This window comes from Leucoraja erinacea, chromosome 37 (genome assembly GCF_028641065.1).
Source record: "Leucoraja erinacea ecotype New England chromosome 37, Leri_hhj_1, whole genome shotgun sequence".
Taxonomy (NCBI): Eukaryota; Metazoa; Chordata; class Chondrichthyes; order Rajiformes; family Rajidae; genus Leucoraja; species Leucoraja erinaceus.
The window spans coordinates 9,211,404-9,239,332 of NC_073413.1; the positions used below are offsets into that span (position 1 = coordinate 9,211,404).

The 27,929-nt window shown below is 43.3% G+C and overlaps 2 protein-coding genes across 3 annotated transcripts; one reads left to right on the plus strand and one right to left on the minus strand.

Moving 5' to 3' along the window:
- Positions 1-863: 863 nt before the first annotated feature.
- Positions 864-9,226, minus strand: LOC129713712 (ankyrin repeat domain-containing protein 54-like). The gene is made up of 10 exons (XM_055662962.1): positions 9,184-9,226; positions 7,656-7,779; positions 5,456-5,808; positions 4,454-4,501; positions 3,906-4,004; positions 3,737-3,808; positions 3,408-3,455; positions 2,562-2,686; positions 1,894-2,001; positions 864-1,133 (listed from the first exon to the last, which is right to left on the minus strand). Exons 1-10 carry the CDS (start codon positions 9,224-9,226, stop codon positions 1,059-1,061), a joined length of 1,095 nt encoding a protein of 364 aa, XP_055518937.1. The 3' UTR covers positions 864-1,058.
- eif3s6ip (eukaryotic translation initiation factor 3, subunit 6 interacting protein) lies at positions 7,678-26,736 on the plus strand. 2 transcript variants are annotated; one of them, XM_055663319.1, is made up of 16 exons: positions 7,678-7,833; positions 9,838-10,009; positions 10,374-10,416; positions 12,559-12,769; positions 13,644-13,723; positions 14,390-14,451; positions 15,277-15,346; positions 16,177-16,250; positions 17,201-17,372; positions 17,653-17,807; positions 19,470-19,640; positions 21,607-21,740; positions 23,355-23,528; positions 24,401-24,590; positions 25,623-25,703; positions 26,547-26,736. In XM_055663319.1, the coding sequence occupies exons 2-16, from the start codon at positions 10,004-10,006 to the stop codon at positions 26,580-26,582; spliced, it is 1,659 nt and encodes a 552-aa protein (XP_055519294.1). In that variant the 5' UTR covers positions 7,678-7,833; positions 9,838-10,003; the 3' UTR covers positions 26,583-26,736. The 2 variants fall into 2 exon arrangements, with proteins under 2 accessions (XP_055519294.1, XP_055519295.1); XM_055663320.1 differs by having other exon boundaries at positions 7,686-7,833; positions 9,870-10,009.
- The last annotated feature ends 1,193 nt before the right edge of the window (positions 26,737-27,929 follow it).

The window sequence follows — 27,929 nt, forward strand, 5'->3', positions numbered from 1 at the left end:
TGACAATGACTGAGTTTATATTTGAGTTTTGGGAGGAAATGTTTTAAAGTAATTAACTGTAGGTGCAGCTTCTAATGCTGACTATCCAGTCATTGCATTTGTTGGGGAACAATTTAAAAAAGTCACCCTACAGCAGTCACGATTCACCACTCTGCCCCAGAATGACTGAATTTGCAGTTTATTTAGTTCCTCACACAGTTTAGTGCCACTGTGTATCCTTTCAAAAAAATTGCTAAATTATGACCGGGGCAGAATCAGGCCATTCAGCCCATCAAGTCTACTCTGCCATTCGATCATTGCTGATCTATTTTTCTCTCTCAACCCCTGCCTTCTCCCATAACCTTACTAATGACAAACCTATCAATCTCCGCTTTAAAAACACCCAAGGAATTGTCCTCCACAGATTAACCACCCTTTGGCGAAGAAATCCCTCCTCATCTCTATTCTGAAGGTAAGTCCTTCTCTTTTCAGGCTGTGGCCTCTGGTCCAAGATACTCCCTGAAAATTAACCCTGCAGATTAAACAAATTACACTCAGTTTCACCAAAAGCTAACACGTTTTCTGGAATTTTATTTTACACATAAAACTGCATTGAAAATTCATTTAACATCACAATTTAACATGGTTCTGATTGATAAAACTGATAACCTCATACATCACAAACAAGGTACACAGTCCCATTCTGAATTAAATTCAAGGAATTTTAAGATCAGTTAGACAAACACAACCTAAAGTTCAATAAAAATGCTTGGAACAGTTCATAAATGACCTCATTGTGCTTCACACTGGAGAATGGAGGCGGACATCAGTATTTGTCAGTATTATTGGACAAAATCCCGCCACAGTTAACGTTTGAAGTTGGAACAAAGCTTTGAATTTATCAACTTTATTACACTGAAAACAAGAATTCTGCAATGTTTCTAAAACTAAGACCTCGAGCAGCTGGAGAAGATGAAGAGTCAATTTAGTCATTTCCACAGGTATTTACAAGGATCCTTGTTCTTGCGTTGGGTCCCGCTGAATTCTAACAGTGGCAGTGGTGGGATGGGGAGGGTCAGTTACCTTTTATCTAAATTGTGTATTTGTAGGCTGAGCGTTGTGAAGCTTGAGAGTAGATCAGCAACTTCATCGACCTGTATGGGAGCAGGAAGGCAAAAGCAAGTTATAAAGTTACTTCAAGCAAAATTCTGAAATTACATGACAATATGTCCGGCACCCACAGAGAAAGGCAAGTTCATGAATTGGGAGAGGAGCAAGGGAGATTTGGGCAGCACGATGGTAGAGTTGCTGCCATAGACAATAGGTGCAGCAGTAGGCCATTTGGCCCTTCGAGCCAGCACCGCCATCCAATGTGATCATGGCTGATCATCCCCAATCAATACCCCGTTCCTGCCTTCTCCCCATATCCCCTGACTCCGCTATTTTTAAGAGCCCTATCTAGCTCTCGCTTGAAAGCATCCAGAGAACCTGCCTCCACCGCTCTCAGGCAGAGAATTCCACAGACTCACCACTCTCTGTGAGAAAAAATGTTTCCTCGTCTCTGTTCTAAATAGCTTACTCCTTATTCTTAAACTGTGGCCCCTGGTTCTGGACTCCCCCAACATCGGGAATGTAATCGGGAACATGTTTCCTGCCTCTTGCGTGTCCAAGCCCTTAACAATCTTATATGTTTCAATGAGATACCCTCTCATCCTAAACTCCAGAGTGTACAAGCCCAGCTGCTCCATTCTCTCAGCATATGACAGTCCCGCCATCCCGGGAATCCCGTGGTCTCTGGCCTTGCAGAGACCCCAGAAACACTAAAATCAGTGATCCAACACCCAACATTCTTCCTCCCCAACTGTCCTTGATCGGTTCCTGTTTTTCAGAACCCGTTCTTGTTGTATTACCTACCTCTTCCTTCGTGTTGGTCAGCTGAAGTTTTGTGCAAAGATCATCTAACTGCTCAGTTTCTTGACGGTTACCCAGTCTTTCCAAGTATTCACGCAGCATCTGAATGATCTGTCGGAAAGAAAGGGTGTAAACTGATGCACATTCAGTTCAGTAATTGTAAGACTTTAACCTTTTTTTGTTCCACGCTATCCAGTCAGCGAAAAGACTCGACATGATTACAATCAAACCGCCCACAGTGTAGATACAAGATAAAGGGTATAAAATTTAGCGCAGGGTAAAGTCCGATTAAAGATTGTTCGAAGGTCTCCAACGGGATAGATGGGTGGACGGGACCTCGCGTATAAAACGTCAAGTTTATTTGTCACATACACATACAAGATGTGCAGTGAAGTGAAAGTGGCAATGCCTGCGGATTATGCAAAAAACTACAGAACAGAATAGAACAGAATCAGTATTTACATATACATATTAGGAAAAAAAACAATTTAAAAAAAAGACACAACACTACAGTAAATGAGTCCCTAGTGAGATAGGGAGTTTACAGAAACTCCGTCTCATCCTCTCTGTTTTCCCAGCATGACAGCGTAGGCGTTTGCCTGACCGTAGCAGCTGGAACAGTCTGTTGCTGGGGTGGTAGGGTAACATCTGATGAGAGGTCCTGGCCTTACCTGCTTCACCTCCGCCCGCAGGGCCTCCAGACTGTGTGAATGTCCATCCTGCAGGATGTTCAGTTTCGATCGAGCGAGGTGTAATGGAGTCCTTCCTGCTCGGTCCAGGGCATCCACTCGAGCACCTGAGGCCAACAACAGAAGGTTTCCCGTTAGCCTGGTGCTGCCATTCACAGGATAGACTCGGAGCTACCAAAAGTCCGAACGGCTGCTGCAACACACAACATAAACCACCTGCAACTTTTAGATCACAGAAGAACTAATATTGACCACACGGAAGACAAGGAGGGGGAGAAACCATCTTTGGTCACCAATAACTTAATGGAACCGAACATGCAGAATACTAGCAGCCATAGGTTTCAACTGCAATGGGTAGAGGTGAACTGTTTCGTGGCCATGTGCCTCTGTGTGCGCATGTGTATATCTTCTCTCTTTTTGGGATGCTGACCAAGAGGGAGGTTGGTGAATTACCCGGGTTGAGCAGGGAGATAGGAAAGGGATCATTTTAATCAGTGGTGAGACAAACTGCTGGAGTAACGCAGCCGGTGAGGCAGCGTCTATGGAGGGAATGGATAGGTTGCAGGTCAGGGCCATTCTGCAGCTTTGATCAGAAATATCTCAACTTCTATGCTGAGCCTCCTGACTGAAGACCAGGGTGCCAAAAACCTTCTTCACTACCTGTTTACTTGTGACAATACTTTTGAAACTGCCTACTCTTATACAGGGGTGGATTACAGTTTGTAACTGTTTGTACAAAAACTAGAATTTGGTCATTAAAAAGATCCATTGAGAATCAAAACTATTCCTAACTACGATAACACATTCAAATAAGTAGAACTTACACACCTCCTCTTAACAGTGTAGTGATCACTGGTACATGGTTTGTACAGGCAGCTGTGAAGAACAGAATCCAATGTTAAATAATATATTATAACATTTGTTGTTCTTTTAAATTACGTATGTGCAATATTTTTTTGCAGTCCTTATTAATGTCTCGCAGAATTTGTGTCATTTATGTTTTTGTGTGTTGGTTGAGTCAGTGCCTCTGATGTTACAATAGCAAGACTTTAATTATCCAAAACCTCACCACACTTGTGCAGATGACAATATATTCAACTTGACTTGACATTACCAGAGCCAGAATTGTTAAAACCTCCTCATCTCTACTATCGTACCCAGGTGCAATGGTGTGTTTCCCAGTCCATCCCTCTGGTTCGGGTCTGCTCCATTATCCAATAACAACTGGACTAAAGAGATCAGAGGATTTAGTTTAAAATCAGAATAGGTAGATATATATAGGGAAAACAGCTACATTTTCTCCAACAGCAAAAAAACACCACTCACCAACTGAACTGTTTCCATTACAAGAGGCAAAATGAAGGGCAGTCCTGCCTTTGTCATCAGCTACACATGGATCAGTGCCAACTTCAAGTAACTGACTCACTAAACAAGGCAGAAAAAGTTACTTTATAATAACACGAAAAAACAGACGGTAAGTATTCAGCAGTTGTATTTAACTCCAATTCATCTTCATAATTTTCACATTCATAATTTTGGGTTATAACTGAGATGAAGAATTACATTATGTGGACAAAATATTGTTTTGCACATAAAACGTAGGAGGCAATTTCAGGAGAAGTTCTAATGCTACCGATTCCAATGAAGTATAGCATGGAGGTTGAAAAAGTAAGGCGGCTACTTACATGTTGACAGAGAAAATAACAAAAATATATATATATTTTGTATTTAATCATCAGGGAGCTTGTTTTTTGGTGACTGCAAGTTGTACTGTGCAAGACTAACTACCATTTCAGCCAGCCCAACACATCACAATGCAAGAGGCATGCAATCCCATTACAAAGGCAAACAACCAAAAACCAACTCAAACATACCGGTCTCAACCTCGTTTGCATTTGCCGCTTCTCGTAAACGTTTCTGTGCTGCAAAATAAACAGAATCATTTGTAGAACACGAGAACAGGTCAGCATCCACAGAACTCTCGGGCACACCAACACTGCTCCTGTTTAGCTAATTAAATGACATTTAAATTGGATTAAATAGTTTCAAACATAAGGTTCCACGTCAAGCTGTGGAAGAACATCATTCTATTGATTTAAGTCCATGTGTAAAATTCAGCTGTAAAACCAATGACTATGGATTTTACCTAATGGGCAAGCAAGTTAATTAAGGTATCGGGGAGTAACTCAGCGGGTCAGGCAGCATTCTGGGGAAACACTAAATGCTGGGGTAACTCAGTGGGATAGCAGCATCTCTGGAGAGGTCCATACCGCCTCTCCTCGATACCCCCCCCCCCCCCTCCCCGATATCCCCCCTCCCTCCCCGATACCCCCCTCTCTTCCCGATACCCTCCCCTCCTTCCCCGATACCCCCCTCTCCATCTTTCCCCTATACCCCCCTCTCCATCACTCCACGATACCCCCCTCTCTATCTCTCACGATACCCCCCTCTCCATCACTCCACGATACCCCCCTCTCTATCCCTCCACGATACCCCCCTCTCCATCACTCCACGATACCCCCCTCTCTATCACTCCACGATACCCCCCTCTCCATCACTCCACGATACCCCCTCTCCTATCCCTCCACGATACCCCTCTCCCCATCCCCGATACCCCCCTCTATTCCTCCCCGATACCCCCCTCTCCATCCCTCCCGATACCCCCCTCTCCATCCTTCTTCGATACCCCCCTCTCCCTCCCTCCTTGATACCCCCCCTCTCTCCCCTCTCTCTGTGTACTCCCTGAACCCTCTCCCTCCCTACCCGTGCCCACTCTCACCCTCAATTCCCACTCTACCCTCTCCCTCCCTGTCCCTTCCTCTTCCCTCCCCTCACTCCCCATACACTCCCTCCTCTCTCCCCCCTCCCCCCCTCACCGTGCGCCTCTTTGCCCAGCGGGCAGCCCCTGCGATGCCGCTTCAGGCGGCTGACTGCCATCTTGCCGCCCGCTTGCTGCTGCTCTTCCTGCCGCTGCCACAGCCGGTGTAGCTGGGCCTGGGCCTGGGCCTGGGCGCCCGTCGCCGCCCCCGCCGCGTACTCGCCCTCGGAGCTCGACTGCTCGGACACCAGGCCGTCCGAAGCGGTGGCCATGATGGGGGATGGGGGATGACCGCTGTCCGCTGTCCGGCCACTGAGTGACCTCCCGCAGGCCGCGGCTCTCTGACTGACCGACTCGCCGCCCGGGCAATGGGAGCCGCCGGTAACCACGCCCGCCCGGGTCCAGCAGCTTCTGTGTCCGGGCGGGAAATATCTTTATTCTCTCTCTCAATGTTTGTCATTTGAACGTAGACCCATCTTCATAGATATTCAGGGACTCGTTTATTGTCATGTGTCCCTGATAGGACAATGGAATTCTTGCTTTACTTCAGCACAACAGGACATAGTAGGCATTGACTACAGAACAGATCAGTGTGTCCATATACCATTATATACATATATACACTGGCGTCTGGTATATACCAAAGATTATAGAGGAGCTCCTCTACAATATACATTTGAAGCATCACAGGACCTAATACTGATGTGAGCACTCTCTAACTCGTTTTTCTTCAAGACAGCAAGGGATTGGAATATCCTGCCAGCCAGCATCAGAGATCTCCAAAAACATCAACACACACACAAAGATGCATCTTGTAACAGCATCTCCATCACGGCCATCATAGTGCTGAGTGATGCTCTCTCCAGCTAGAGCTTTTCAGTGTACTACATCCAGATCCAGATATATGCCATCTCTGTCCTAATTACCAGTTTAAGTCTTTTTTTATAATAGATTTTTGTTATTACAGTTACATAGACAATAGGTGCAGGAGTAGGGCATTTGGCCCTTCGAGTCAGCACCGCCATTCTATGTGATCATGGCTGATCATGTACAATCAGTACCCCGTTCCTGCCTTCTCCCCATATCCCTTGATTCCTCTAGCCCCAAGAGCTCTATCTAACTCTCTTGAATGCATCCAGTGAATTGGCCTCCACTGTCTTCTGAGGCAGAGAATTCCACAGATTCACAACTCACTGGGTGAAAAACTTTTTCATCGCAGTTCTAAATGGCCGACCCCTTATTCTTAAACTGTGGCCCCAGGTTCTAGACTCCCCCAACATCATGAACATGTTTCCTGCATCTAGTGGGTCAAATCCATAAATTTTATATGTTTCAATAAGATCCCCTCTCATCTTTCTAAATTCCAGCAAATACAAGCCCAGTCGCTCCATTTTTCATCATATGAATAATTGAATATTTGAAATCTTATTCGAATTTGAGCATTATCTTTAAAAAATTTATATCCTCGAGCAGTTCAAATATTTAGGGAGAAAGACTTTTATATAGGTCTTTTCCCAACCGTACAGTGATCCAAACATTTTGTAATAAATGAAAATGTAAAATATATATATATATATAATAAAAACAGAAAATACTGAAAAAGCAGGTCAGGCTGCATCTGTGGCAAGAGGAATCGAGTTAACGTTTCAGGCCTAAGACGTTCTGATGAAGGGCTTTAGACGAGAAATGTTAACTGTTTCTCTTCCCATTAATGCACCCTGACTTCCCTAGTATTTTCAGCATTTTCTGTTTTTGTTCTGCAATAAATACCAAATATACAAATCACCATTACAGAAAGCACAGCTGTCAATCTACACAATACAATTTCTATGTCTTTTTGCATTGCCTTTTTTTTGGTTGAGGGATTTTGAGCAATATAGAAAGATAGAAACATAGAAAATAGGTGCAGGAGTAGGTCATTCGGCCCTTCGAGCCAGCACCGCCATTCATGGCTGAACTGAGATGAAGCTTAAAGTTCTTAGCAATAGTGCCATTGGAGCTTTTCCAAGTGGAAAAATGTCGAAAAATAGGAAAAGTAATTACCCAAGTATGGTTATGAAGGGGAGAGCACAATTTTGAATATTCTTCACAGTAAGACTAAGAGCCCAATTGAGTCCCCAGAGACTTCTGTTGCTGTAATCAGAAGTTTTCAAACAGTAGAGAGAGAGACACAAAAAGCTGCAGTAACTCAGCGGGTCGGGCAGCATCTCTGGAGAAAAGGAATAGGTGACATTTCGGGTCGAGACCCTTCTTCAGACCTTTTGTTTTGATCCCTCCTGTTTTCAAGCAGCGGAACTGTTCTTTGGTGGTTGCAGCCGCGGCGGAGAGGGAACCTTTTCGGTGAAGAACTCAAGTTACCGGTTGGTTGTTCGTCGCGTGTTTCTGCGGAAAATTTAGACCGAAAGAAATTAAAGAACAGAGGAGAAAGGTGCCCAGGTAACGAGCCTTATAGACGGATACTGGCGTAGCGGGGGTATGTGGTGGAGGCCGAGCTGGGTTGTGGAGCTTTGGTTGTGTTTCCCCCAACTCTAGCCCCGACTCCCCACAGAGAGCCCGAGGCCTAGGAGGGAGCGCCGACAAACTTCTTTATTTATGTCCTTTCTTGTAAAGAAAATATACAAATGGCCCCAAATAATGGCTTTCCTTCAGATTGTGATTTATTGTGTGATGGTTTTTACAGCTTTTGATCACTTGCTTATGGAACATGTATCTTTGTGTGTGTGTGTATATATATATATATATATATATATATATATATACGTGTGTGTGTATATATATATGTGTGTGTGTATATATATGTGTATATGCATATTCGAACTTTGATCACTTGCTTATGGAACATGTATCTTTGTGTATGTGTATATATACACGTGTGTTTGTGTGTGTCTGTATATATATATAATATACGTGTGTGTATATATATATATATATAAATATGTGTGTGTGTATATATATATGTGTATATGCATATTCGAACTTTGATCACTTGCTTATGGAACGTGTATGTGTGTATATATATATATATATATGTGTGTGTATATATATGTATGTGTGTATATATAATATACATTTGTGTGTATATATATATATGTGTGTATATATATGTATGTATATATAATATACATTTGTGTGTATGTATGTGTATGTATATATATGTGTGTATATATATATATATGTATGTATATATAATATACATTTGTGTGTATGTATGTGTATATATATATGTGTGTGTGTATATATATGTGTCTGCATATATGTGAGTACATATATATGCGTGTGTGTGTGTCTATACACATATACACACACTGAACTTTTTTTTCTCATTTATTGTTTACATCAAAGATAGACACAAAAATCTGGAGTAACTCAGCAGAACAGGCAACATCTCTGAAGAGAAGAAATGGTGACAGTTCAGGTCGAGACTTTTTGTGTCTATCTTTGGTGTAAACCAGCGTCTGCAGTTCCTTCCTACACACTATGTTTACATATTCTGTTGTGCTGCTACAAGTAAGAATTTCATTGTTCTATCTGAGACGCATTGAAAGGAGGAACTGCAGATGCTAGTTTAAACCAAAGACAGGCACAAAAAGCTAAAGTGGAAGGTCTGAAGAAGGGTCTCGACCCGAAACGTCGCCTATTCCTTTTCTCCAGAGATGCTGCCTGACCCGCTGAGTTACTCCAGCTCTTTGTGTCTTGTCTTCTTTATAGAAAGATACAGTACAGGACTAGGCCTTTCGGCCCACAATATATGTGCTGAACATAATGCCACCACCGATTCTTACTTGCCTGCAGCACACAATCCACATTTCTCCATTCCCTGCATATCCATTTGCCCATCTAAAAGTCTCTTAAAATCCACTATCATTTTGCCTCCACCGCCTCCCTGGCAGTGCATTGCAGCCACCCACCAGCCTCTGTGTAAAAACAAAATTGAGCTAAAAATAGTGTAGTTATAATGTGAGTTAAAATGTGAGGAGACCATATTTCAGATTTTATTTCATCAACCCGTTACAGTTGTACCTTTGTGACACGCCCAATTTCAGCTCAGTAACAATGACAGTAATATCATTGAATGTGAGAAAGAATCATGAAAAAATACTACATAGTGCAAATATTATGTGCTGCTTACCATCCCAAACCTGAATGTTATACGATATAATGAAAGCTAAGCAGACATTGGTACATTCGCAGGTACCCAAAATTGCTGGAGAAACTCAACGGGTGCAGCAGCATCTATGGAGCAAATAAAAAGTACATTCACATTAGCCAAACTATCCTGCTACTTATTGCAAGTTCCTTCAAAATATAACATTTATTTTGAAGGGTGCTTATTTGCACAATTCTGCATTGTCATATCTTGTTGCTGAGGATACTGTTATTTATTATATCTCTTAATATTTTGTAGGTTAAGAAACGGTTGATGAGTGAATTATTTTACAGATTTTTTTGTGTGCTTAACTTGGACGGCACAGTGGCGCAGTGGTAGAGTTGCTGCCTTACAACGCCAGATACCCCGGTTCGAACCTGCCTAAGGAGTTCGTGCATTCGATCTGTGACCGCGTGGGTTTTCTCCAGCTGCTCTGGTTTCCTCCGTCATTCCAAAGCCATGCAGGTTTGTCGGTAAATTGTCCCCAATGTGTTAGATGCAAAACTGGGATATCAGAACTAGTGTAAAGGTAATCGTTGGTCAGCATGGACAGTGGGCCGAAGGGCCTGTTTCCATGCTGTATCTCTAAAACGAAAACTAAAATTCATTAGTAAGGGTGTCGGGTTATGGGGCGAAGACAGGATAATGGGGTTGAGAGGGAAATATAGATCAGCCATGATTGAATGGCAGAGTAGACTTGATGGGCCGAATGGCCTAATTCTGCTCCTCGAACTTATGAAAACAAAAAATATCTGAATGTTGTATGCACCAATTGAATTGTACCACACCAAATTCACACTGCTGATGTTGTTTTCATTTTTGTTCATAGTACGATCCATACGCCTACAATGCTGAATACGACCTTCATACTGGTAAATCCTTATTTCATTATTTTGTTGTCACACCATTATGTGCGACATGGATAAGCTGATTTGTGCTGCAAAAAGTAGTTGCACAGAAACAAGCCTTAGTGATGTGGCTGAGGTTGACCATAAGTGTAGATCCACAGAAGACGCCATTACCGTAGCTCTCCACTCTGTGCTGAGCCATCTGGAGCAGGGGCAGAGCTACGTCCGGATGCTCTTTGTGGATTTTAGTTCAGCCTTTAATACAATCATTCCGGACATTCTCATTGGTAAACTGGTCACTCTCGGCCTCCCCACTGTCACATGTGCCTGGATAAAGGATTTCCTCACTAACCGGCCCCAGACTGTGAGACTCGGCCCCCACCTCTCCTCCACTCGCAGGTTGAGTACCGGTTCCCCACAGGGCTGTGTGCTAAGCCCCCTCTTATACTGTCTCTACACCTACGACTGTAGTCCGGCCCACAACAACAACCGCATGGTCAAATTTGCTGACGACACTACTGTGGTCGGACTTATTTCAAAGGGAGACGAGGCAGCCTACAGAGAGGAAGTCCTGAAGTTGACAACCTGGTGCTCAGAAAACAATCTGGCTCTGAACACCAGGAAAACAAAAGAGCTCATTGTCGACTTCAGGAGGCACAGCACCGACTTAGCCCCCCTACACATCAACGGCGAGTGTGTGGAGAGGGTCAACACCTTCCGGTTTCTCGGCGTCCATATCGCTGCTGACATCTCCTGGACGGACAACACGACAGCGGTCATCAAGAAGGCTCAGCAGCGGCTGCACTTCCTGAGGGTCCTCAGGAAGCACAACCTGGACTCTAACCTGCTGCTGACCTTCTACCGCTCGTCCATCGAGAGCCTGCTGACATACTGCATTACAGCATGGTATGGCAGCTGCACCATGGCAGACAGGGAGAGGCTTCAGAGGGTAACCAGGACAGCGCAGAGGATCATTGGCTGCCCTCTCCCCTCCCTGATGGACATCTACACCTCCCGCTGCCTTAGCAGGGCAAAGAAGATCATCAAAGACAGCTCCCATCCTGCGTTTGGACTGTTCGACCTGCTGCCCTCTGGAAGGCGCTATAGGTGCATCAAATCCAGGACAAACAGACTCAGGAATAGTTGCTTTCCGAGAATTATAACTACTATAAATTCAAATTCACACATGCACTGACTACACCGCCCAACACGGACTTCCATCTGTATATATGTATGTAGCGCCGCAGAATTTGTGCACCTATTCCCCCCCCCCCCCATCTCCCTTCTGTTTTTTGTTTTTTCTGTTTCTTGTTTTTTGTGCTAAATTGTATGTATGCACTGAGTACGAGCAGCTTTCAGTTTCACTGTACATGTATAGTGACAATAAATGGCATATCTATATCTATCTATATTCGTTCTCCACTCTTACAAGGGAGTGTTAAGGATAGTTTGCCTGTAGGAGATTGCAAGCTCATGCCTCATTAGGTTAAATATTCTGGGAGACCTGCCTGAACCTGATCCATCCACTAAGTGGTCTGTGAGAGCAACAACGGCAGTAGATCCATAGTAGAGGCATTTAATGGATGGGCTAAAGAGCCCACAGCCCACGAAGCCTGAAGGAAAAGCTCTTTAGAAAACTTGTGTCCTCAACTGATCTCTCTCTGCACCTCTCACTCAGGCTTGGCCTAAACCTCTTCCTACGATATTGTGGGAAATCGGTCACACGCTGCTGTTGTAATCATCCCAGTTCTGGAACTAGAAGAGGAGATTTCAGTTGCATACTTTACTGCAACCATGAGTGTCAGGTTTGGGAGGCACTGTGGCGCAGCGGTAGAGTTGCTGCCTCACAGTGCCAAGGAGCTGGTTCGATCCTGACGACGTGCTGTCTGTACCGAGTTTGCACGTTCTCCCTGTGACCACGTGGATTTTCTCCGGGTGCCCCAGTTTCCTCCCCCACACCAATAGCGTAGAGGTTTGAGGGTTAATTGGCTTTTATAAATAGTTCCTAGTGCTAGTGTGAGGGCTGATCGGTGGACGGCACGGACTCAGTGGGACGGAGGATCTGTTTCCGCTCTGTATCTCTAATGTCTGAAGGTCCTTCCTATACAACGGTTCTCAACTAGTTAATTTGCCAGTATTTTGAAAGTGCTTTTCATGTGTTCCCAGGGGATCCCAAGCAGGACCTTGCTTATGAGCGACAGTATGAACAGCAAACTTACCACGTGATCCCAGAAGTAATAAAAAATTTCATCCAATACTTCCACAAGACCGTGACTGACCTGATTGAACAGAAGGTTTATGAGCTGCAGTCCAACCGTGTGTCCAGTGATCTGATTGAACAGAAGCTCTATGAGATTCAGGATATCTATGAAAACAGGTACAAGTAATAAAATATGCAGTTACATATTTGTTTGTTAGTAAATGCAGAAGATCAGTTTGCATATTTTTTGAAATATAGGTCTGTCAGCAAGTGTTGAGTCCATCCAGCGAGATTAAATCCAGAAATGGATAGGACAGGTTTGGAGGGATATAGACCAAACGAGGCAGTTGAGACTAGTGTAGAAGGGACATGTTGATCGGTGTGGGCAAGTTGGGCCGAAGGGCTTGTTTACATGCTGTATGATGTGCGAATAGCAAAACAAGCTATTCGGCTCAGCTGGTCTTTGTGTTTCTGTTCTATGTGAATGTTCTTTGTCCCTCTTTATTTCATTATAATCATCATTTATTTTAGACATTTGGACAGATACATGGATTGTATAGGTTTAGCAGGCAGATGGGACCAGTGTAGATGTGGCATGTTTGTTGGTCGGTTGGCAAGTTGGGCCGAAAGGGCTATGACACTCTATTCCTTTCTTCATGTTAACCAAGTTTCACCTTAAATGGTTAAGGAAACTACTTCTGGAGTAAGTTCCATATTCCAACTAGCAGACATCTCCTGGAATTATTTGGCGTATTAGTAACACTTTTATAGTTATGAGAGGGGGGGAGGGATAAAGGAGCTTTTTAAAAAGTTGATCATTCTGCAATTCCTCGTTACAATCAGAAAGATGCTTCATATTTTCTTGGCCGTCATGGCTGGAGTATAAAGATCACTAAAGCATTTGGCGATATCTTTAAACTCTGAATTAGAAACACAATATGCCGGTAAACCTCATCTGTGGAGGAAGAGACAGTTAATATGTTGGATTAATTTTGTTCAGGAAAATATTTTTAATGTTTATTAATTTCCCTTGTTTATTCTATTACCTCAGCTGGAACAAACTGACAGAGAGGTTCTTCAAAAACTCACCCTGGCCCGAAGCAGAAACAATTGCCTCTATATGTCGGAACGGTACAATTTTCAGTTTTCAAATTAATATTCCTTGTTAACAGAGTCTAACCCTGCACAATTTATATCCTAGCTGCAGAATAAGACGAATACATAAAAACTATTCAGTATACACATTTTCTTTAATTTTACCCTTTTAAATGATCGGTGTCATGGGGACTTTGCAGAATTGTCAAAACACGACATTAGGGCCTCCGTATAAATGGGATAGGAACAGATTCCAGGCACAATGGTAAAGATGGTGTCTTACAGCGGCAGAGGCCCAGTTTTGAGCCTGACCATGAGTGCTGTCTGTAAGGAGCTTGTACGTACGTTCTCCCTGCGACCGTGTGGGTTTTCTCCGGGTGCTCCGGTTTCCTCCAAAGACGTGCAGGTTTGTAGGATAATTGGCTTCAGTAAAATTGTAAATTGACCCTGGTGCGCTGGTCGGCGCAGACTCAGAGGGCCGAAGGACTTGTTTCTGCCATGTATCTCTAAAGTCAGTGCACGGGATCCTTTTCACTTGCATGATTGTCTGCAAAGTGAGTGTGAATTTTTTTTTCCCCTTTGCTTTTCTCCTCCTGAGCCCCTGACTCAAATCCTAATACTGTTTAATTCACCACCTCCATTGATAGAAGTAATAGCTGAGATTCAGTAAACTGTACTTATCTGCTTAATTGTCTGTTCCAGATGCTGTCTTCCTTATTCTTTACAAGGAGCTCTACTATAGGCACATTTATGCTAAAGTTAGCGTAAGTAATTTAAGTTTCTTAAACATACCATTTTGCATGTTATTTTTAAATACTTGTGTAAATGCAGAGATATTATTTATAGTTTCTTATTTGTGCTCAATAATTAATATAAAACAATACAGACTGTTATTTCTAATAATTTGTTATTTCTCTCTGAAATCATGCACGAGATGTTTAGCTTCATAACACTTTAATCAACTGAACACACCCTGGCCTAGAGAAATTAAATTTGGATCTAGTGATCGTGTACCCAATAGTATCATTTATTTGGAGAAACAAGGAATTGCAGATGCTGGTTTACCAAACAAAGACACAGAGTGCTGGAGTAGCTCAGTGGGTCAGGCAGCATCTCTGGAGAACATGGATAGGTGACGTTTTGGGTCGGGACCTTTCCTTGGATTAATTTATTTAATCTACAGAATGTGCCATTTCAGGCTTATGACTGAAGACAAACAATGCATGCAGCTGTTTAATATGCATCAAAATGTTCTAATATTCTTCATGTCTGGACAGTGCACTTTAACAGTCACTGTGTTAAGAATATTCTCCCTGATGGATTGAGGGCCAAAGAGACTGTTTCTATGTAGGAAAGAACTGCAGATGCTGGATCAAAGGTAGACACACAATGCGGGACAGGCAGCATTTCTGGAGAGAAGGAATGGGTGACATTTTGTCGAGACCCATTCCTTCTTTCCGGAGATGCTGCCTGTCTCGCTGAGTTACTCCAGCATTTTGTGTCTATCTTCGGTTTAAACCAGCATCTGCAGTTTTGCACATTGAGCCTGCGATGCTTCTGTGTTACTAAATATTTCTTGCATTCCCCAGGGCGGACCTACGCTGGAACAGAGGTTTGAATCTTACTACAACTACTGCAATCTGTTCAACTACATTCTCAGTAAGAAATTTTGTAAAATACCGATTCTGTTCTCTTTCTTCTGAAACTCATTCCTGTCGCCCTCCTCTTTCTTTCTCCTGCCACTCCCCACAGAAAGGGAGAAACTCAGTGAATATTAGCATTATTTCATAATTACTTAGTCACATCTAATCATGTCACAGTCAAAGAGATCATTAATTTGGACGATATAACTCCGAGAAACAGTGATGTGCGTGAAGGTGGGGTGGAGGGAGGATGTGGATTGTAGGAATAGCTGGGTAAAAGAGTTATTCTGTATTAGAGTTTATACTCAGTGTAAAACAATAAACCCTGGTTGTTGCAAAGGGGGAGAAACAGGAGAACGAGTTCAAAGCTGCAATCAAACTAGGTCTGAACACAAAACATCAACCAAAGTGCACCTTTCTGATGTGCAGCCTCACTACGCTCCATACAGTGGGCCAGGCATGGTTGTTCTACCCAGGGTCCATTTAGACGGTAAAGGGCCTGTCCCACTTGGCCGTCATTTGCGCGTAATTTACGCGACATCATTTACGCGTCACGACGCACGGGTCGTGACACGCACGTGATGCGCGCATGGTGCGTGATGACATAGGTAGTGAGAAGTCTGAGGCTGCTACTCCAGGCGATAATAACTCAACCAGAATGTTTGTATTTTCGGGTCTGTAGATTTTGCAATGGCACATGGATAGGCATGGGATGGAGGGATGTGGATCATGTGTCGGCAGAAGAGATTAGATTAACTTGGCATCATGTTCAGTGCGGACATGGTGCCGTACAGTTCTGTGTATGTCGTCATTTTAAAATCAAACCATCTCTTGTCCTTCCTTTAGATGCTGATGGCCCTGTTCCCCTGGAGCTCCCGAATCAGTGGCTGTGGGACATCATTGACGAGTTCATTTACCAGGTGACTTTCTGTCTTCTCCTCACGTTAACTTGCCTGGATATCAACCCTTTTCTGTTTCAGATAGACCTGTGTGTGTTCGTGGAGCCGGCTACTGTCGGAGTTCATCCAATTACACCAGCTCTCGTGCTTGAAACATTATTGAATGCTCACACTTGGCCTCTTGTTAAGTCAAGTCAAGTTTATTTGTCACATACCATCGAGATGTGCAGTGAAATGAAAGATGGGTAATCATGTCATCCTTTTAAGACTAACATTTCCTGACAATATCAGAAATTTGAAGGGGCTCTATTTATTTTTTTCTAAATCGAATAATAAATGTTAATTTTTTATTTTATTTTGAAATCCTCTTCAATTTATTATTTCTCACTACCATTGTGCTTTGTCAGATTAGCTGTTCAGTCTTCAATGGTATTTTGTTTTGTTGCCTTTATGCATTTTGGTTTTCTATTGCCACTCTCCCAATACTTTATTTACCCGCTCATCCACACCATCAGAACCCCCCCCCCCCCCCCCCCCACTTCATCAGCCCTACCCCGCCGCATCATCAGGCCCCCCCACACCTTTGTTGAGAAAAAAAACCTCTAATCGAGCCTGATGTTATGAAGTAGAATAGTATGACCCTAGTTTATAACATTAGGTTTGGTTAGAGTTGGGTTGGTTATAAAATCGATTTGTTACCCTATTTGTGTATTTAGGTGTAGTATATCCCTACTTGCTTCTAACCTCTGCAACACATACCCGGACTGATTTAAGTACATTCTGATGAATCCAAATCTTCCTTTGAGCAGAACCAAGCAGAGGTTTGCCTATAGAGTGGAGCCAAGCATTTGGTCAGATTACAAGTAGAAACGTCTCTCATTTGCTTTTCCCAGACTTGATTTGGCCTAAAGGTTGACATGCATTATATTGAAGTCGTTTAATTCCAACTTTTTCCCCGATTCTCTACACAGTTCCAATCTTTCAGCCAGTACCGCTGCAAAACGGCCAAGAAGACAGAGGAGGAGATTGATTTCCTACGGTCGAATCCCAAAATCTGGAATGTTCACAGCGTCCTCAATGTCTTGCATTCCCTAGTGGATAAATCCAACATCAATCGCCAGCTGGAAGTCTATACCAGTGGAGGCAAGTGTTGGCGTCTCTTCATTCTGTGAAGAGTTCAATTGTCTTCCTCTCATTCCTTTGTCCCTGTGCATTCTTCGGAAACATTAAAAACATGTTTGTTTTCTGCATAGTAATATATTTTCCTCAGTCTGAAGAAGGGTCTCGACCCGCAATGTCACCCATTCCTTCTCTCCAGAGATGCTGCCTGTCCCTCTGAGTTACTCCATCTTTTTGTGTCTATCTTTGGTGTAAACCAGCATCGGCAGTTCCTTTCTATAAATCTCCCTTTTGTTGCTTACAGGAGACCCTGAGAGTGTTGCCGGGGAGTATGGACGACACTCCCTGTACAAGATGCTGGGATATTTCAGCCTGGTTGGGCTCCTACGTCTCCATTCCCTTCTTGGAGATTACTACCAGGCCATCAAAGTGCTTGAGAACATTGAACTCAATAAAAAGGTGAGTTTTGCTGAACTAACATTGGCTTTCCATTGCGTCACAGTCAAGTTTGTTATGTACTGGATGCCCAACATTGATGCTTCTTTACAAAAGTTAAAAGCGCCACAGATAACAAGCAAAGAATCTGAGAATATGATAAACCAAACTACACTTCAGATTTATATACTTAGCCAAGAGTTTTTTTTTTAATGTAATTGGCTGAAGGTGAAATAAAAGAAGAGGGGAGCACACATTAAAGATTTCACTTCTCCATTTTACGATGCAGTATTTTCTGAGTCTTGTGTTAGTGTAACTTCAAAGCCTTCTGTAGCTCTGAACATGAGTCCATTTCTGCCTAATTATATGGCTGCAGATGCGGCTTTTTAATTAATACCATTATCCCAGTTGCAGAATCTGAAAGATAATTTGTCCCAACTGTGAGTGAAAATAGAGTAAGATTTTAATTGTTCTATAGATTTCACTTCTGATGTGCTGCTACCTTCTGACACGTAACAATGTCTTAGGATTACTGAAAACTGCTGGCTCTTTCTACCCCATAATAATCCTGCAATAATTGTAGCAGATAAGTAAGTGGAACAGTTATTTTGCTGCTGTTTTATCAGGGGAGGATGTAACAACATAGTAATTCACCCTGGCTGCTAGATTTATAGGGATCCTATAGACTTGATTGTCAAAAGAGTGAGAAGTGGATTCTGACTGACAGGTGCCTGGTTTAAGAAAATGAAAGCCATGTTATAAAGCAATCTTTCATTAGCCACCAACTGGAGGCAAGTGTTGATGGCTCTTCACCCTGGTTGTCTTTTATTTTATTCCTTTGAGCCTGTGAATTCTTTGGCAGTATTAAAAACAGTCTTGTGTTTAAGAAGGAACTGCAGATGCTGGAAAATCGAAGGTACACAAAAATGCTGGAGAAATTCAGCGGGTGCAGCAGCATCTATGTAGCGAAGAGAATAGGCAACGTTACGGGCCGAAACCCTTCTTCATAAACCCGTCTAAAGAAGGGTTTCGGCCCGAAACGTTGCCTATTTCCTTCGCTCCATAGATGCTGCTGCACCCGCTGAGTTTCTTCAGCATTTTTGTGTACCTTAAAAACAGTCTTGTTTGCTGCACAGACATTGGCTGTGTGTATCTAATAAATGATAAACCTGCCCATCTTTCCCTTAGAACGGTAAACTAATTTTAATGTCTAAAATGCTGGATAGCCCACACTGTTCCAAGCTAAATTTAACACTGTGTTTAGTAGGTGTCTGATTTAAGGGCCTGTCCCACTTACGTGACTTTTTCAGCGACTGCCGGCACCCATCATAGGCCGTTATAGGTCGCCAAAAATTTTCAACATGTTGAAAATCCAGCGGCGACCAGAACAAGGTACGACTCTTAGGGCGACTACTCACGGCCATACAGGCTTCATGTACCCCGCGACATGTCGCCAGGGCGTGAGAGGTCTCCTAGTCACCCAAAGAGTCGTAGCGTCTTTCTGGTCACCGTTGAATTTTCAACATGTTGACGGGTGCTGGCAGTCGCGTAAGTGGGACAGGCCCTTAAATTTGTGTATCTTCTGAATTTATATTTCAAACCTTTTCTCTTGTATTTATCCACTTAATTCTATCTGCGTCAATTCCGTATTAATAATATCCCACATTTTGTTTGATTCCATTGCAGAGTATGTACTCCAGGGTGCCAGAGTGTCAGGTCACGACTTATTACTATGTGGGCTTTGCCTATTTGATGATGCGACGTTACCAGGATTCGATCCGTGTGTTTGCCAACATTTTGTTGTATATTCAGAGAACCAAGAACATGTTTCAGCGCTCAACCTACAAATATGAAATGGTAAACAATTGCGGCGTGTGTGAAATGCTCTGCGGGTCTCCGAAACTCTACTTCGCATTCTGTAATCAGCATCGCAGAGAGTATTTGGGATGTTGTATCTTCAGGATGTTCACGTAAAACGTACTTTAAAATTTCTGTAAAGCATAAGAAATGTCTCCTGATCTATCTGCATTTAAATGATCCTACTGAAAACATAGAAACATAGAAAATAGATGCAGGAGTATGCCATTGGGCCCTTCGAGCCTGCACCGCCATTCAATATGATCATGGCTGATCATCCAACTCAGTATCCTGTACCTGCCTACTCTCCATACCCATTTTGGATCCATAAAACTTCATATGGATCCAAAAACCTCCATAAAATGTTGCATCATTGACATTTTCCAAGGTTTGACTTTGCAGATCTTGCTGCAGTATCATTTCATTTTGATTCTTTATTTTTCACAACATTACACCAATTGATGCTTCCACAGCTGACCAAACCCCACCTACCTTCTCCTAAAGATCAAGGTTTCATCAGAAGCACCAATCCTTCCTTCTCTGACACTACACATATTCCAGTGAAATAGGCAGCCTTCCCATGAAGGGAACTGAGGCCCAATACATTACTCTCAATATCTCACATCGAGGACAAAATCTGAGACATTCCTTTCTTGGTACTCTTGCAGATAGTGTTAAACAATTGGTGCCTGTACCAAATCCTGCCCACTGCTCTGCTGTGTTGTATACAGTGGGGTGTATGTGAACAGAAATATCGTATCTCCCTGGTCAATTCGTCCCTTCCCACCCAAACCACCCCCTCACCTGGTAATTTCCCTAGCAACGTCACCTATTCCTTCACTCCGTAGATGCTGTCTCCAGCATTTTTGTCTACCTTCGATTTTTCCAGCATCTGCAGTTCTTTCTTAAAGAAATATTGTGTCTGTAACTCCTTAGTCTAATTTGGAGTACATTCAAAAAATCATCATCATCGTTGAAAACATCAATGGGCACGATGCCTTCAATGCCGTGAACGACAGAGATCGCAACTTCTACTGAAGTGTGGATGGCCGTTGGCTTGCTAGGAGCTCATCTGCCCTTTGACGGGTCTTGTTTTTGGTCCTGCTGGGGGTCCACAGCCCCCTCCTCACCTGACAAACCAGGTGGGGGAGGCGGTTTAGTCGCCGACTATCCGACCATGGAGCAGGTAGCACGGGATTACATGGTACCCATGGCGGGGGGGAACTCTCCCCAACCTGACCTGAACATTCAAAGTGCATAAATATATTATCAGGAGCGGCACAGTGGTGCAGCGGTAGAGTTGCTGCCTTACAGGTTAATTGGCTGGACAAAGCTTGGCATGTGATAAATGGATATATGTGGGGAGGCTGGATTGGCATGGACAGACTATGTTTTGAGTTGGGACCCTTATTCAAACTGATTGTAATAGGGCAGGGAAAGCTGGACAAGAGAGGTGGGGACGGATGGATGGAATAAATGACAATGGCTGAAGGATGAAAAGGATTTAAAAGGGTGTCAGATAGGGAGTGACAAGCTGGAGGACAGAATGAAGGTGGAATGGAACAGTAGAGAGGAAGGATGGGGGTAAATGGGAGATAACAATCTCATCTTTATGGTTTGTTTAAAGTTTTTTCCGAATAATAATCACAATGTAGGACTGAACAGGAATAACATTTAAAATAAATCAAAAACTATCTGAGGGGTAACTTTTTCACACAAAGGGTGGTGGGTGTATGGAACAAGCTGCCAAAGGAGGTAGTTGAGGCTGGGACTATCCCGACATTTAAGAAACGGGTGCAGAGATAGGACGGGTTTGGAAGGATAACGGCCACGCGCGCGGGCAGGTGGAACTCTAGTGTAGCTGGGACAGGGTGGGCAAGTTGGGCCGAAGGGTCTGTTTTCACGCTGTATCGCTCTCTGACTCTATTTTCTGTCTTCCACACTCCTTATCCAAATATACTTGCAGATAAACAAGCAGAACGAGCAGATGCACAGTCTACTGGCAATCGCCTTGACACTGTACCCAATGAGGATCGACGAGAGCATCCATACCCAGCTGAGAGAGAAATACGGAGACAAAATGCTGCGCATGCAGAAAGGGTGGGTCTCCTCCACATTGTCATGTTGCAGTCGCTTGGCCAACCCGTCATTCATTAGTTCCAACTTGCATTCATGCAGCATCTATAAATTCAGTTGTACAATGTGTCCTTACCTGACACCCTTTTGTCTCCTTTTCATCTCTAGCCTTTGTCATTTACGTCCATCCATCTGCCAGTCAACCCCTTCCCTCACCTGTATCCACTGATCACATGCCAGGCTTTCTCCTGTCACCACCTTTCTATTCCAGCTTTCTCCACATTGTCTTACAATCATTCTGAATAAGGGTCTCAACCCAAAACGTTGTCTGTCCATTCCCACCACAGATGCTGCCTGACCCACTGAGTTCCTCCAGCACATTGTATTCCAACATACCCCATAATGTGATAATAAGCCACACATAATTCCTTCTGTCGTGGGGTAGACTGACTCCCCTCCCCGCAATCTTTGCACATCTCCAATCCTTTCCACTCATCATTTTAGTTTCATGTATCTTGTGTTTTATGGCTGTTGGCAGATCAATTTCCCTCCTGGGATAAATAAATTTCTATCGTATCGTACAAGGAGATACAGAGTCATCAAAGTCGGTTTTAACATCGCCTATCTATTCCCTCCACCGATGCTGCCTCAACCGCTGAGTTACTCCGGCACTTTGTGTTTTTTTTTCAATAGAGACAAGTAGTTAGTTAGTAAGTAAGTAAGTTTTATTTATATAGCACGTTTAAATCAACTCGCGTTGAAACCAAAGTGCTTTACATAAAATAAATAATTAAGTTTCCGTACATCCATAGAAAAAATGTAAAGTAGAAAAATGGCACAACACATTATAGAATTGAACACAAACGTCCCCCCACAACAGAATCAAAATTTTTCACAGTGGGGAAAGGCACCAGAAAGTTTAGTCCTCTTCCTCTGTGAAACACCCGAGGTCGGGGCCCATTTGTGGCCTCTGCAGCCAGTCCAATCTTTTCAGGCCCTTTTAATTCCAGTTGAATTTATTTTGATCAAGACAGAGGAAGGCATTCCCGCCCGCAGCAGATGACTGAAAAGTGGATGTGTGAGAAGCGTAGAGATCACAGTGTACACAAAAAGTGTGTTACGTTCTGACGGGAAATGAGTTGGGTGGTAACTTTGATTATGGCGGACAAGGTATGGCATTCGGATAATACTGCCCCATCCACTGAGACTGCTGCTGAATCGTTTGGTTTAAGTAGCCTTGTGCACTTCAATATTCAGTTTAGATACACTGAAATGGTCCCTTTGACCCACCAAGTCCACACCAACCATCTTTGTTATCCCACTTTCACATGCCCCACTAGAGACAATTTTACTGAACCCAATTAATTTACAAACCTGCATGTCCTTGGTATGCGGTAGGAAGCCAAAGCACCTGGAGGGAATTGAAGATAATGGGGACAGAAGATCTTATTGAGGAAAGAAACACGATGCTGGAGAACTCAGCAGGTCAGGCAGCATCCCTGGAGAACATGGATAGGTGACGTTTTGGGTCAGGACCCTTCGTCAGACTTCAGCTACTCCCTGAGCTGCTGTGTTTTTCCAGAGCTTTTGTTTTTAATATTCATATCTTTTCTCCTGTAATCTTGCCTTTCATTGCAGAGAGATGAATATCTTTGAGGAGTCGTTCAGTTTTGCCTGCCCCAAGTTCCTGTCGCCCGTGGTGCCAAATTACGACTCGGTGCATCCAAACTATCACAAGGAGCCCTTCCTGCAGCAAATGAAAGTCTTTATGGATGAGGTGCAGCAGCAGTCAGTACTTTCCACCATCCGTAGGTACGTGAGCTCTGCGTGTGACAGGAATGACCGAGAATGGCCTCATTCAATAGACAATAGGTGCAAAAGGTGGCCATTTGGCCCTTCGAGCATTCAATGTGATCATGGTTGATCATCCCCAATCAGTACCCCGTTCCTGCCTTCTCCCCATATCCCCTGACTCCGCTATTTTTAAAGAGCCCTATCTCGCTCTCTCTTGAAAGCATCCAGGGAACCTGCCTCCACCGCCCTCTGAGGCAGAGAATTCCACAGACTCACCACTCTCTGTGAGAAAAAGTGTTTCCTCGTCTCCGTTCTAAATGGCTTACTCCTTATTCTTAAACTGTGTGTGGCCCCTGGTTCTGGACTCCCCCAACATCGGGAACATGTTTCCTGCCTCTAGCGTATCCAAGCCCTTAACAACCTCATTCATGTATCGATAGGACAGTGAGGGGGAGTGTGGTATGAGTGATTAAACTGAGTCCCGATCCACTTCGGCGAGAACAAACGTAGACTCGGCAACCATTCCGTCGAACACTTGCACTTGGCTCGCCGAGGCCTACAGGATCTCCCAGTTTCCAATTGACCCACACTGACCTTTCTGTATATGCCAACTCGTAGAGTGATGCAGCGTGGAAACAGGCCCTTCTGCCCAACTCGCCCACACCGGCCAACAAAGTCCCAGCTACACTAGTCCCACTTGCCTTTGCTTTGCCCATATCCCTCCAATCCTGTCCTTTCCATGTACCTGTCTGTTTCTTAAACGATGGGATAGTCCCGGCCTCAACTACCTCCTCTGGCAGCTTGTTCCATGCACCCACCACCCTTTGTGTGAAAAAGTTACCCCTCGGAAATTCCTTTTGGTTGATGGGTCACTTTCTCTCCTCTTGCAGTTTCCTGAAGTTATACACCACAATGCCCGTGGTTAAGTTGGCTGGGTTTCTTGACATGACTGAGCAGGAGTTTCGCATCAACCTCCTAGTCTTCAAGCACAAGATGAAGAACCTGGTGTGGACCAGTGGCATTTCAGCCCTCGATGGTGAATTTCAGTCAGCTTCAGAAGTTGACTTCTACATCGACAAGGTACGTTTTATTTTTGATGATTGTCTATCCTATCCTTCCAGTCGATCTTTTAAAATACTTAGTGAAGCACACAAAATGCTGGAGTAAATCGGTGGGTCAGGCAGCATCTGTGGAGGGAATGGATCGGTGACATTTTGGGTCGGGACCCCTTTTTCAGATCAGTCCTGAAATGTTGCCTGTCGATTTCGTTCACAGATGCTGCCTGACCCGCTAAATTCTTCCAGCAGTTTGTATTTTTCTCAAGTTTCCAACATCTGTAATTCCAGTGTCTCTTTCTAAAATGCTTAGAATGCCGGCAGATTTAGACTTTAGACCAGGGATACAGTACAGAAACAGGTTTGCAGAGTCCGCGCAGACCAGCGTACACTTACCCTACGCACAAGGGACAATTTTCAATTTTTACCGAAGCCAATTAACCTACAAACCTGCACATCTTTGAAGTATGAGAGAGAACCGGAGCACCCGGAGGAAACCCACGCGGTCCCAGGGAGAACGTACAAACTCCGTACAGATAGCACAGGTAGTCAGGATTGAACCCGGGTCTCTGGCGCTGTTAGGCAGCAACTCTACTGCTGCATCACTGTGCTGCCCATTTGAAGGCGCCGTATCCACTTGTTGCTGATAAAGATTCCGGTAACATTGTAAAGTACTGAACTCAAGTTCAAGTGAGTTTATTGTCATGTGTCCCTGTACAGGACAATGAAATTCTTGTTTTGCTTCAGCACACAGAACATAGTAGGCATTTACTACAAAACAGATAAGTGTGTCCATATACCATAATATAAATATATACACACATGAATAAATAAACTGATAAAGTACAAATAACAGAAAATGGGTTATTAATAATCAGAGTTTCGTCCGAGCCAGGTTTAATAGCCTGATGGCTGTGGGGAAGTAGCTATTCCTGAACCTATACTGTTGAAGGTGGTATACCGCTTGAACTGGTGAATGGTAAAACACTGGACCATGCCTTGGTCACTATGGAACTGTTTGGATTTGCTTAATCCTTGTCTTTGTCCCTTCACTCAGGATATGATCCACATCGCAGATACCAAAGTGGCCAGGAGATACGGAGACTTTTTTATCAGGCAGATTCACAAATTTGAGGAGGTGAGCTGAACAGAAATCTTTTCACTGTATCTCGGCACATGTGACAATAAACTAAACTAAGTAACTAACACTTCCATCTCTTATAACTGGCCTTTTCTAGCTGCCTTCATGAAGATTCTTCCAGCTTGGGTAGTGCCTTTATAAAGAAGGACCATCCACCTTCCTTCTCAGTGCTCCTGAGCCTTCAAGCCTTGAAGCAAAAGAGCAAAACCATTTCCTGCATCTTAAGACTGAATAATAAATGTTTTGCCTGTGACACTCAGATCCTAAAACTGAATCAATATAAACGATATGTTGCAGTCGAGTAGACACAAAGACTTACCAACTGCAGATTCACATGCTGTTACGGTGGACTGTATTACTGGGAGTGTTAATACGTTATATTAAGGGCGTCAAAGGTTACGGGGAGAAGGGGTGAGAGGGAAAAATAGATCAGCCATGATCGAATGGTGGGGCAGACTCAATGGGCCGAATGGCCTAATTCTGCTCCGATGTCTTGCAGCCTTATTGGCAAAAATGACCAGTATTTCCAGATGGTTTTGCACTATTATTGTTCTTTTGGACATTTTTTAATGTATGTTTATCATATTATCTATTGAGTATTGTGTTTACAAACCCGTTGTGCTGCTGCAAGTACGAATTCTATTGCTCATTTTCGGTACATAGGACAAAACACTGATTTTATCTGAACAAAGTCTGTCATCGCTGCCGCGGCGTCACTGGTAGCATCTGAATTTTTATACACGGGAGGGAGGTCTACATTTCTATCCCTGGCGAATGACAGACTTTGTCCAGATTTGTCTTTTCACCAAAAGTTCACGCGTTTTATTTTTCATTTTGTAGCTCAATCGAAGCCTGAAGAAAATCACCCCACGATAATGGGACTCTGGTGAAGTAGAGATGCCACTTGATGGTCGCCGAGCGAGTCCCTTGTAATTGTTGCTCACAATATATATGAAGATATATAACAACTGTGTTATTTGGCTGGAGATAACTTGAGTACCTTCTACAAATACATATTGGTAACCGCAAAGCAATTGCCTTCTGTTTATTTGTGAACATCACATGTGGAGAACAAATGCTAACTAAAAATAAGACCTGATACCAACTTTGTCAATGAGCATATGAATGTTGATGAAACAGAAAAGGCTGGAGGAGCTCAGCAGGTTAGATAGCATCTGTGGAAGGAATGAATAGCTAATATTTCGGGTTGGAACCCTTCTTCAAACTCGACCCGAAACGTCGCCTCTCCATTCCCACCGCTGATGCTAACTAATACGTTCTTCCAACACTGTGTGTTTCGATCAACATTCCAGCATCTCAATCAATCAATCAATCAATCTTTATTGTCATCTTGCAAGCAACAGTTGTACAGTGCAAAATGAAAAGACAAATCTCTTGTCTCTTGTAACAGCATAGGCTTGTCATTTACAAGATTTGGTAAGGCAATCCATCTTAACATAAATAAACTTCAGCAATCTATTCGTTTGTTGCAATTAAAGCAACGTCACAATATTCTTAAGGTAGTCTCATGCAAAGACAAATAATGTACAGACAAACACTGAAGGTTTCTCTCATGATTACATTTCAAGTGGCGATTGGAAAATTCTTCTAAATAGACTAAACTCTCAAGTTAATTGGAACAAGAGACCTGTGATTGGTGCTGCCTAATATCTACAACATTTCTGCCTCAATGATTGTATTTATGTTGGCTGTCTGGATCTATTTGGTTAATGGCACCATCTTTCAGTAAATGTACATGGTGTCCTGGCTATTTACTATTTACTATCTTTTAACCAAGGACATTGTCAACATGTGGCATACACCAAAATCTTTATACAGTACATCTCTGCTACAGGCCTTGAGAGTTTTATACGCCTCTACAAGGTCCCTTCCTCCTCTCCATCAACCTCCTCTGCGCGAAGGAAAATTATAAATTTTCCCCAGTGTGTAGGATGATGCCAGTAGATAGGGGTTATTGCTGGTTGGCATGGAATTGGTGAGCTGAAGGGCCTGTTTCAGCACTATCTCTGAAGTAAAGTCTAAAGTAAAGAAAACATGACCTATCCAGTCTCATAATTGCTATACCATCCCAGGTAATATCCTGGTAGAAGGATTAGAGGGGAAATGAAAAATAACTTCCTCCAAATTATTGGCACAGCGGTAGAGTTGCTGTCACACAGCGACAGAGACCCAGGTTCAATCTCGACTACGGGTGCTGTCTGT